Here is a 12,015-nt window from a genome sequence, read left to right as displayed (position 1 = left end):
AAGGAGAAGATCCAGAGCATTTCTCCAGCTGTTCTGGAATTCCCGCTTTCAGGGAATTATAGTGGGTCAAAGCAAAAGAGATTAGACTGGACACTCTTAGAGTCAATTTTTCTTCCACAGAACATTGTCACTCTGGGCAGATTTCACTATGGTTGAAAAGTTAGCACAAGGTCCATGCACCACTTACAGTCTATTCTGTGGGCTCATGATGGATTCAAGCTGCGCCTAAGTGCCCTGAATTTCACCCTATAATTTGAGTTGTGAAGTGATCCGTTGATCCCATTTCACTCCACACAATTTGCTTACACTCCAGTTTACGACCAAGTTCTCTCCTTTCAAAGACATAATGAGGAGAAAAATGATTCTATCAAAAATATCTGATTTATTTTCCCTGTCGTGTATTTTACTTGAGAGACTTCTCTGTGAGAAAAATCATCACTACTATATTGTAAAATGCCTTTAAATATGACCTAGGTCCCTTTCCCCCTATACACACACAAACATGTGCCTAACCAGAGAGGGGTTTGCAATTTAAGTGCTCTGTTCAGCTAGGGTGCAACTGACCCCAGCGCAGTGGATCCACAGATGCCCATGTTGCCATTTAACACGTGTTAAAGATTTAAGGGGTGCCTGGAGCCTTTTTTGTGGGCTCCTGTGCAGGTCCAAATTGCATCCTTATTGCCTACTTGCTCTGAACTCCCGCAGTAACCCTGGTGTCTGTGCTGATTTGGCTGACAGAAAAGCTGTTCATTATGAACTGGACTCTGCAAAGTCCTTGGAAGGTCACCTGTGTTTGTCACATACCGATTTCCATACAGGTCACATAGCTGTGGTTACCACTATGTTCTCAGAGTGGGAAATTCACCCCGGGCAGAGAGCCTGTGCACTCCTACTTCACTTTCCCAGTGTTTACATCAGGCCTCCCCTAGGGTTTAAGCTTCCATTAAGAGCCAGGTGCTGCTCCTTTCGAAATCAGAGGGGTTTGTACTTGGCTTTAATGGAATCAGGTTTTGACCCTAAGACTTAAGTGGTGTGAAGACCTTGTGGGGCCCCTTGCACAAAGATGAATTTCCACAGTGGTCACACAGCTATGCGCCTTCTGAAAGTATTATGTGATCCTGCTCTCGCCTTCCTGGAACACATTCTTCACTTCTCTCCCTACATAGAAGCAGCAATATTCAGAGGCACCAAGCTGGCAATAGGCCCAGGTGGCACCATTCGGGAAGTCCATTTGATTCTAGAGCAATGAGTCAGCTCGGCAGCTCACTCTCTTTAAAGTCTGATCTCTCCCTTTTACAGAGGCAGCAGTCGTTGCGTCTGCTCCCTAGGCAGCGCTCGCCCAACGCCCAGAGGCTCTTGTCACTGCTGGTCTGCGTTGGCCTCACAATTAACTGCATACACAATTGGTTTGACATGTTTAGAGGAGCTCCTGATTCCCCTGCTACGGTGATATTCTAACATAGGATGCTCTTATCACAGTGGCAGTAGCACAGCTCGCCAATTTCCCCACGCCCACTCCAATTTTTTAATAATGTTAGACAATAAAATAAAAGAGTTCTGAAAATTTCTATTCAGCTGCCCCTTCTGTCTGCTCCGAGTCCTGTGGGTTCTTCCCATCATTCTGGATCATCCGGACAATGTGCGTCAGGTCCAAGCTCCGTGTGAGGATTTCAAGGAGCACCTCGTCCTTCTGTACTCCCTCCATGAACTCCTCCAAGGAGAGCTCGCCTGTTTGCAGGAACACATGCAAAGAGGGCTCTGTTAAATCCTGCCCCCATCTCTGCTGACTTCAGTGGGCCTTGAATCAGGCCCAAAGGAATTTGTAGATACAACATAAGAAAGGGCCTAACCAAGGCTCTCAGTCCCCTGCCAAATAAAATTAAACTACTTGCACAACCTCAAACGCCTCTCCACAGCTCCAATTGCTCTCAAAACCCACCTCCTCCCCAGCCCCTGCAAACAGAAGCAGCTTGCAGTGTGCCCTGAAGGACAGTAGACCACAGGGCCATTTCTGATCAGCGGCCAGCCCCCTCTCCTTTAGAAAGAGGAGTGTCCAACTTGAGTTCCTCTGATCGCACCTGTGTCAGTACGTCATGAGGAGAGGGGCAAAGTCCTACACCATTCAGGCCTTATCGATCAAAACTAGCATTTGAAATATAATCTGGAACCAACAGGATTTATTTACTGAAGGAGAGAGATTTAAAAAAAAGAAGCCTATCTCCCTGCCAGGCAGTCTAGGACTATTCTCTAAAAGTTTCCAGTATCATTTTAAATCTCCCCAGTCAAAGGGTTTCTACCAGTCCTCTTGGGAGACTCTTCCCCAGAGGAGTGTATAACTCACTCCAGAAGTTTATCTTGACATTTCAGCTAAATTTTCCTCTTTCTTAATCTCATTCTCCTCTTAATCCCCCTAGTGGATTCTGGACCCTTGGGAATACGGACATCTAAATTCAAACTCTATGACAAGAGCTTGAGATGTTGATGTTACACCCCCATGCTTATTTTGGAACTGTTTAAATAGGGCTTCTGATTTTAGATTTTGAATTTCAGGTTTTACTGTTGTTTGAAACAGTGCTACATTAAAGCGCACAGAGGAACAAACACCCTAAACACTAAACCAGGGGATTCTATAACAAGGATACAAAATTTAAAATAACATGTAAGTCATTTGTATACATATTATAAAAAATTAAGTAGATTGTGTTTGGACAATAAATTTGGGAAGTACCTGGAAAAATCTTCTCAGAGCCCTGAAACCCCCCTGATTTTTGGACATCTACACAGAACTGAAAAATTGCTAACAGTAAACCCTGAACAATAAAATTTATAACACCCAAAAAACAGAAGCCCTGTACATAAAGCCAGATTCATGAGGCAGAATTTGGGGTCTGTTTAAGTTCTAAGGATTGGGAGAAGCAGAGAACATTTGACACAGTCCCACATGACATTCTGATAAGTCAGCTAGGGAAATGGGAGGTTGGCAGAACTACCATTAAGTGGATATGAAATTGGTTAAACAGCCGCAAACAACGAGTAACTATTAATGGAATGATGTTAGATTGGAAGGAGATCTCAAGGCGGGTTCCACAGGGATCTGTTCTGGATCTGATGTTGTTTAACATCTTTATTAATGACCTGGATGTAGGAAGAGAGAGCATCCTGCTCAAATCTGCAGATGACACAGAGCTGGGGGAGGAGCACAGAGCTAAAGTTCAAAGGGATCTTGATAAATTGGAGAACTGGACTATAGACAACAAAATGAAATTCAACAAAGACAAATGTAAGGTGCTACACTTAGGGGAAAAAACCCAAATGGACAAATACAGAATGGGGTATAAGTGGATTGGCATCAGCCCTGCTGAGAAGGATCTGGGAGCTGTGGTGGATCACAACTTCAACATGAGTCAACAGTGCAATGTTGTTGCAAAACAAGGAAATTCAGTTGTAGGTTGCATTAACAGAGGCCTAGCATGCATGTCACAAGAGATGATAATACTGTTCTATTAGGAAATTGTTAGACCTTAGGTGGAGTATTCTGTCCAGTTTTGGTCACCAATGTATAGAAAGGATGTAGAGAAACTGGAAAGGAACTAGAGGTGAGTGACAAATATGATCAAAGGGATGGAATACAAGCCATATGAGTAAAGGCGGAAGGAAGTGGTACATGTTTAGTCTGAAAAAGAGGAGATGAAGGGGGGGACATGACAGCAGTCTTCAAATACTTGAAAGGCTGCCATAAAAAAGATGAAGAAAAATTGTTCTCTCTTGCCATAGAGGGCAGGACAAGAGACAATGGGTTCAAGCTACAGCAGAGCAGATTTAAATTAAATCTCAGGGAAAACTTCCTAACTGTAAGAACAGTAGGACAACGGAGCAGATGCCTAGGGAGATCATGGAAGCTCCTTCACTGAAGATTTCCAAAAGGAGGCTGGAGCCATCTGTCTTAGATGGTTTAGACACAACAAATCCTGCATCTTGGCAGGGGTGTAGACTAGAGGACCCTTATGGTCCCTTCTAACCTTATGATTCTATGATTAAGAGTGGGAAATGTGTAAGCACTTAGAGTTCAGCCAAAGGGGGAACAGGAGAGAACGAAATGGGCAGGTTAGATGGTACCTGTTTCTTCTTAGTTTGCTGAGACCTTGAACAAAATTTAAAAGGATAAGGGGCTAGACTTCCCCTCGCATCCTAAAGCTTTTTGGCCAGATCTTCAGATCCTCAGCTGATGTAAATGGCCATAGCTTTACTGATGTCAATGGAGCAACAGTCATATACACCAGCTGAAGATCTGGCCTTTCATATGCTTTCGGATCCATTTTTGACAGCTCTGTTTCGGGGCACTCCAAGAGTTTGCAGTAACTTGGAAGGAAGAATTAGGGTTAGGGGGTTCAAGTTAGAGCAGTGCTCTCTCAAGCATATAAAGGTTCTTACCATCTCCATTGATATCAATTTTGTCAAATACCATGTCTGTGAATTCCTCAGCGGTCATTGTTTCTTTACATCGGTTAATGGCTCGAATAGCCTGGAGGCAAAGAAGGACACAGAGAACATTTAATGATCATGTTGTGTAGATTTATGAATGTGTGGGCAGTGAGTAGCAAAGGGGTGTAGCACAAATTACCAAATTTTCATGCAATGGGTTGGGTTCTCAAAGAGATAACAAGTAAAAAAAATTTTTAAAAAGATTCAAAACAATTTAAAATACATTAAATGCATTAAAATTTTAAGTAGTTAACGGAGGCACATTAGGATATTTCATAAACCGCTGACCTCTGGAAATCTTGATTCAAATCCTTAGGTTCAATTAAAGTGCTAGTCTCAACCTAGTTTTAAATGGAGGTATTTAAAAGCCCAGACTGGAACAGAACGGATTACTGCAGGTGAGAACTGGAAATTACACTGGCAGATGTGTGGAGGCTGAGGGTTGAGGACTTGGACTGCAAGGGAATTTCAGTCCATCAGCACAGCAGTGGGGGAGAGCTACTGCCACAATGCATGCCCACACCAGGCATGGCACCAGCCACTGCTGTAATTCCCAATTTGTGCCTAACTGAGCCTGGAGGTCCTTCAGCCCACTATTGTGAGTGGACTAAAGAGTTGGCCAATGCTCACAAATTTGCCAGTTGACTTAGCACAATTATCTCTCTGGCTTGGAATGTTCTTCCTTTGGGAATGCATTCTTGTGGCCTTTCTCTCGCTGTACATTTGTCTAACAGCTGATATCCAAGGTGCTATGGCAACACAGTTACTGGCTGAAGAAAAGAGAGGCAGAGCAGCAATAGCTCACCTTGATGATATTCAATAATTCTCCTCTGTCAATGCAGCCATTCCCATCCACATCATAGAGCTTGAAATACCATCTCAGCTTCTGTTCCACTTTTCCCTTCAAGACCAGGCTCAGAGCTGCCACGTATTCCATAAAATCAATGTAGCCATCCTAAAAGGCACAAGAACAGGGCTACATCAGAGGTGAGCATGAGTCTGATAGTCGGCTTTAAAGGTTCTGTCTGATATCTTTTGGAACAGCCGACTGTATTTCTGTAATAAAACTGGGATAATATTACTTATCTTTCTCTAACTACTGGGCCAGATCCTAAACTAGTGTAAATTGGCTGTAGTTCCTGTGAAGTCAATAAATGATGCTAATTTATACCTGCTGAGGATCTGGTCCAATAAATGTAAAAACACTTTGAAATCGCTGGTACTTATCTGGCCCCCATCACTGTAGTATCTGAGCACCTCACAGTCTTTCATGTATTTATTGTCAGAACTCCTCTGTGAGGTCTGGTGGTGTGATTATCCCCATTCTACAGATGGGGAACTGAGCACTGACAGACTAATGACTTACCCAAGTCTGGGGTGGAGTAGAGAATTGAACTCAGGTCTCTAAGGGCTGAGGGGAAGACTGTAACCATTAGACTGTCCTTCCCATTTAAACAAATCACTTGGTGAAAAAAGACTAAATATGTTCAGATGAATTATTACTTTATTAATAAATATTACTAACAAATATTATTATACAACAAACTGTAGTGATGTCTCTCCAATAGCTGTGATGGGAATTGGGAAACCCAGTTGTGTGTCGTTTGGACAAACATTTCTTTCCTTAATTTAAACATTTATTTTTCAACTTTAATTAAGTTAATGGATTTTTAACTATTTGCAAATGGAAGCCCAGGCTGTTCAAACAATCAAGAGTCATGCTGGTAATTCATTCTTGCCTGGTACTCAGGGAAACACAACAAAACAAAAGCCAAAGTTTTGCCATAGCAAATGGAACCTGAACTTCAAAAGTGCAGGGTCCTATTTTCGATAGAGAAGTCCTAATTTGGGAGGGATTTAAAAAAAAAAAAGTCAGGCAGCATGAGCTCTCCATTCCTTACTTCAAAGATTTCCTCTGCATTTCAGCAAAACAAGGGATCTCAGGGGAACATTCACCCGTGCCATGGCCACCACAGGGAATCGGCAACACTTAAGTTCCACTCAAAGACCTATTTTTCAGGCTTACCTGGTGCATATGCCTTGTGCCTGTCCCCCTGAACAGGGGTGAATTGCATCGGCTCTGGATCAGATTTTCTGTATCCTGCTGCATTTTCCAAATTTGAATAAATATGCAAACCAAACAGACATAAGGACCTAAAGTTCAACTGTTCTATGTGAAACTAGGCAAGGTGAAAGCTTTCACCCTCTCTCCAGTGCATTTTGAATGCAAGCAGCAGTTAGTTTTAGTTGTCCCAAACACTTCCAATCCCCAAAGTGGTAATTTTTAAATTTGCAGATGCACAATGAGTTAATAATCAACAAGATCTCAGAGTATCTGCTGGGTTTAGAGATTAAATAAACCTAGAGAGCTATTCTGTGCTATGGGAATCTCTTTATGCAATACAATTATATCTCAGGAAGCAAAGAGGAACAGGCTTATCCAGATGAAATCTGATGGGTTACCCAACGCTATCCCATCCATGTGCATATGTAATTCTTTTCACTGCTAATGGGATTTGCATGCAGAAGTCAATGGGAGAAGCGAATTCACAAAGAGAATATAGAATGGGGTCTTGCACTGTAATCTTTTCCCTCTGGAAATTGGGTTCACACTTGGTCAGGCCAACAGAAAAGGAGGTTTAGCCTCATTTTTCTGCTTAGTTACATTTGCCCCACACACTACAGTTGGGTGCATTCACCTGGAGAGGCTTAGTTCAGGGGAAGTTACAGGTAGGACTGAGGTGTATTTGCAGCAGTGCTATGCAGGAGGGAGCTCGCTAGTCACTGCCCTGGCTCTAGGTATTGATCTCTGACATTCACAACTTCTTAAATTTCTGCAATGCCTACTCCCAAACCTATTTCAAGTGAAAAATGGCACATTGTACAAAGCGATGGTAATTCCTTGGGAAGTACGGAATCAGCCCACTGCTCAAGCGGCCCAGTTAAAGAACAGATCATCTGCTTTATTCCACAGTCACAAAAATCAGATTAGGTATAAATAGCTGCTGAGCCCAATTACCACCCTGGATTTCCTGTGCGTTGATTCATTAGTCAGGTGTACATTCAAGCATGAGATCCCTTAGAACACCAATGTAAATACTGGCATACTGACTTTTGGTAATATTTTCAAGTCCTTTAAGCAATTTAAATTGATTTTCAATGGGAACTAAGATCCTAAATGGAGCCTTTTTTTACGTGCGCAAATTTTAGCCTTAATTTTTAATTTAGCAGGGATTGGGGGGTTGTTTCAAAACCATGAGTGCTACTGAATGTTTAAGGAAGTCAAGTGTCTCATTCTCAGTTTGTCTTTTTCTAAACAAACACATTCCTGTTGGGCAGGACATTTTTTTTAGCTGGCACCAGCTTTAATTTCATTGCACCACCAGTTTGGTAGGTACTTTGCAGAGAGACATGAAAACAAGGGCCAAATTCTGTTCTCATTTACACCAGTGAAAACCTGGAGTAATTCCACTGACGCCAATAGATTTCTACTGATTTAACTTGCAATAAAATTCTCCTAAGGTCAATGTCTTTGATATTTTACAGACACATACTAGTGGGCTTAGTGCTAACGATGCTGAATCATCCCCACTGGAGTCAGACAATAACTCAAGTTAGTGGGACTGCTCATGGAAGCAAGCACTACACCTGGTATGAAGTTTTTGCTGGACTGGGGCTTAAAGTTTTGTTAATGTGGCCAGATTCCCAAAGTTTCTTGCAGCATTTGGGTTTGGGTAAAAATAATATTGCAGAGAAGAATGGCATGGGGAGCTTCAGGGGTCAAAGGGCTCCAGAGGACTGTCGGCAGGTACTGAATGGCAGTCATGCTCCTGTAAGGTGCAAGGAGGCTCCAAAGATGCTTCTTCCTACCTTGGAGTTCAACACACTTTTCAACAGACAACGCTGCAGGGGCCCCATTCTATGCAGCCTGGAGAGTAAAATCGCCTGTATTTCACCTACTGAGAGCTTTCTGTGTGGGTGAAATTCATTCCTGACCAGACGGCCTGCATAAGGCTTAGGTGACACTTAAGTCTCAGTTAAACTCAAGGTCAAGGATTTCAGCAGAACTCATGTCTTCTGCACTGGGTTGAATTTTAGACACAAACTATTGGGATGAAATGAAACCTCAGACAAGGGGTGATGGATGTTATGAATGGCAGTTTGTGAGACAGACAAGGCCGGTGAGGCAATATCTTTTATTGGAACAACTTGTGCTGATGAGAGAGACAAGTTTTTGAACTTACGCAGAGCTCTTCCTGATAGGGCCCTGCCATTATGCAGTCAATTAGACCCAAATAAACCCTCTTAAGTAAACAGATCTGCCTTACAGACAGCTTTCTTATCCTGAAAAGGGAGAAGAGCCACTAGGGCCTCCACCACTGCCAATCCATTCTATATGGAAGGTGAATAGATACATGGTGATGGGCATCAGTAAACATCCTTAAGACAGGCAAATCCAGAATCACTCTGTTGATGGCACTTCCGGATTTATATTGGTGTAACAGAGGCTAGTTAATTATGCCTAGATAGCAATTCTTTTCATTTCCTTTTCTGCTGAAAGCTCCTTACAAGGTGATGGGCCTGATTCACTCCTGCTTTACTCATAGTATTGTGTGGGAATAACTCCACTGAAGCCAATGAACTTGTGTCGGCATAACACTGGCCATGCAGTAATGACTCAGGGCCTGCATATCGAGGGATCTTCCAGCCCTCACTGGGAGGCAGATATGGCAGCCAAGGAAGTGATTCTGGATAATAACAAATGTTCTCCAAATAGGGCCTGACCTGAATGGGCTTTGGAACAGGCCCATGAGGACACGGTTAAAAAATAATCTTAAAGATCAGGTCTTTCTCCCTTTGAAGTCAGGGGACATTCAGGAACTGATTTCAATGGGAGCAAGATTGGTTCCTACTACAAAGCACAGCATCCATTAGCAGCAACTGCTCTACCTGAACCTCAGTGGGTCATTTGCTGCTTTTGCTTTTAACAGCACCTTGTGACAATCATGAACGAATTTAGCAGGAGCAAGTAATTAGACATTTAAAAAGTTGTAAAAAGAGAAGCCCAGCACAAGAAAAACACAGCTATATAATAAAACAAATCCAGTGATAATAAACATAGAAACCAGCAATAAATACACTTAATCTTTGCCCTAAAAGATGGAATGTGCCATACTGAGTGGATGTGGAACTTACTGTTGCTCAGTCAAATTAATGTGGCACTTTTGACTCAATTTCTTTTTACTGCCATGACATTAGATAGTTTGGGATTAAAAGGTAATTTATTTTACAGGGATTAGAAACCATCAGATAAAAAAATTCTTTTAAAGTTGTATTAAAGAGAAATACCAACAATTCAAATAATTTAAAACTAAAAACAATGGAATATTTGTTTTGGAAAGATTCCCTTTTCTTTTACCTGCATTCATATAACAAACTCATTCGGAACATTCATGTCAAATACTGTCACATAAGTATATTTATATGAACTTAATTCTCCACCATATTGCAAACTGTGCAGACATTTAGACTTGTGCAATATGAGTGCAAAGTAGGTGTAAAATGCTACCAAAACTGGTTTTGAAGAGTGGAGAATCTGGATTTGAGAGTGTTTTACACCCACTTGGTCCTTTACATGTGTGTAAAGGACTGCATAACATGTAAGGCAATGGAAAGACAGGCCATATTTATATATTATTTTTATTTGTATTATCAGAGTACCTATGGAACCTTAGCCTCATATATATAGGGGTCCATACACACATAAACACATACATAGACACAGGTACATACATATTAAACAGGGATGGTTATATTTACCTTATTAAAGTCAAATGTCTCAAACATTTGCTCAATGTATTTGTTTGATGCTGGACTCAGATTTTTCAAACCAAAAAACTGCTTGAACTCATGCAGGGTGAGCTGGCCTGAGGGACACTCCGTCATGAACTTCTTGTACCACTGGTGGCACTCGGTGGCACTCAGTTCTTCCACGGATTTCCCATCCATGTTGCCCATTTCCACACAACGAGATGGTCACGTTTTTCAGGAACAATGGAAATTTTGCAGACTTCTCCTTCTCGGTTGTTGGTGGTTTGGTTGACTTTTTTTTTTTCCAATTCTACTTTTTTGTCTTTAAATTTCAAAATAAGCTGATGTTACAGGAATTATGCTAATTAGAGAACTCAAACACCCAGCCACAAGATTTTTCTAATTCACTGTCATAGGTGACAGAGCTGCAAAAAGGGCACCCCTCCAGAGAGAGTTTCACACTTCCTAAAGTGAATTTAAACTCGCAAAACCCTCTTCAAACAAGGACCTGACATTTAAGTATGCAGCAAATCCTAATCCAGCCAATGAGGAACAGCTGGGGATGGGATCCCAGCTGGGGCATCCATAGTTCAGGGTTAAAATAGAAGGGAGGTAAAATGGGAGACTCTTGCAGATTACAGGTAAGATTATGACGGCAGGATTTGCTCCACGCATAATCTCCTAATCCACTTCATTTCTGATTTTGGGTCTGACCATGTGAGTGATGACTCTGATACTAACATCAGAACAAAAGAGAAGAGAGTAAAGTACTCCGAAGGCCTTTTGTTAGTCTGTCCTTTCACTTCTCCCCTAGAACCCAACCCATTACAGCCAGAGGGCTTCCAAAAGTGGCCAGCAACCAGAGAATGAAAAGTCAGGCTGGGGAGAAGAACACTTCAGCTCCTGTCATGTGTTTTGTTGGGTTGATTTTGATGGCCTAGGACAACACCAAGGAAAGAGAATCATCCTAAGCACTAACCAGCAGTCCTGCTAGCAGAGATTGGTTCCAGGGGGCAAATCTCCAGTTAATAAATTGTCATAGCTCCACTGATTTCAATGGCACTTTACACCAGCTAAGGATCTGCCACCAATTGTTATGTGCCTCCGTGATATGTGAAAAGGTCTTAGTGTGAATGAGAATTGGGCCCAATGTTGTTTTCATATCAAAGGTGCAGCAAATAGAGAAGAATTAACAAAAAATTGATCCTATTATAATAGGCCAAATCCACAGAGTATAAAATGAATAGAGCTACCTGGATTTACACCAGGTGAAGATCTATTCCATAGTATTCATAAATATTTTTTCTTCTACACATCTTAAGGTAAGGAGCCCAATTTTGCACATGGCCTGATGCTGCTTTCCCTGCATTTATGCAGTTATGAATAATAAAAGAAAGGCTTCAAATTAAAGGTGTGCAGGCTAGTTACACTTCACCAACTCTTTGTCAACTACATTTCCTAGAAGCTTGACAATGGCTGGGCAACAGAAACACCTAGCGGGACAAACATCTGTGAAAAACCTGGCAGAATAATATAAGGCTGAACACGAGGTTTTTTTCCGGCAGAAATACTGTGAGGTTTGATATTCCAGTGACAGTCAGTTTAATAAGGTGCAATGCACTCTAACAAGCCAACAATGAGAAATTCAACAGGGAAAATGGAAACACGCAGAAGCAAAACCTTTCCCAGACATCTATAAAGTGAACTGCGCTAACAATGAAC

The 12,015-nt window shown here is 41.8% G+C and overlaps 1 protein-coding gene across 1 annotated transcript; it reads right to left on the bottom strand.

Moving 5' to 3' along the window:
• Nucleotides 1–1,567: 1,567 nt before the first annotated feature.
• On the bottom strand, nt 1,568–11,399 carry GUCA1A (guanylate cyclase activator 1A). The gene is made up of 4 exons (XM_032794170.1): nt 10,303–11,399; nt 5,288–5,437; nt 4,432–4,522; nt 1,568–1,728 (listed from the first exon to the last, which is right to left on the bottom strand). The coding sequence occupies exons 1-4, from the start codon at nt 10,498–10,500 to the stop codon at nt 1,568–1,570; spliced, it is 600 nt and encodes a 199-aa protein (XP_032650061.1). The 5' UTR covers nt 10,501–11,399.
• Between the last annotated feature and the right edge of the window lie 616 nt (nt 11,400–12,015).

Source organism: Chelonoidis abingdonii, chromosome 4 (assembly GCF_003597395.2).
Source record: "Chelonoidis abingdonii isolate Lonesome George chromosome 4, CheloAbing_2.0, whole genome shotgun sequence".
In the NCBI taxonomy this organism is placed as follows: domain Eukaryota; kingdom Metazoa; phylum Chordata; order Testudines; family Testudinidae; genus Chelonoidis; species Chelonoidis abingdonii.
Note: the sequence above shows the minus strand (reverse complement) of the source record. Positions and strands in the feature narration are given on the sequence as shown.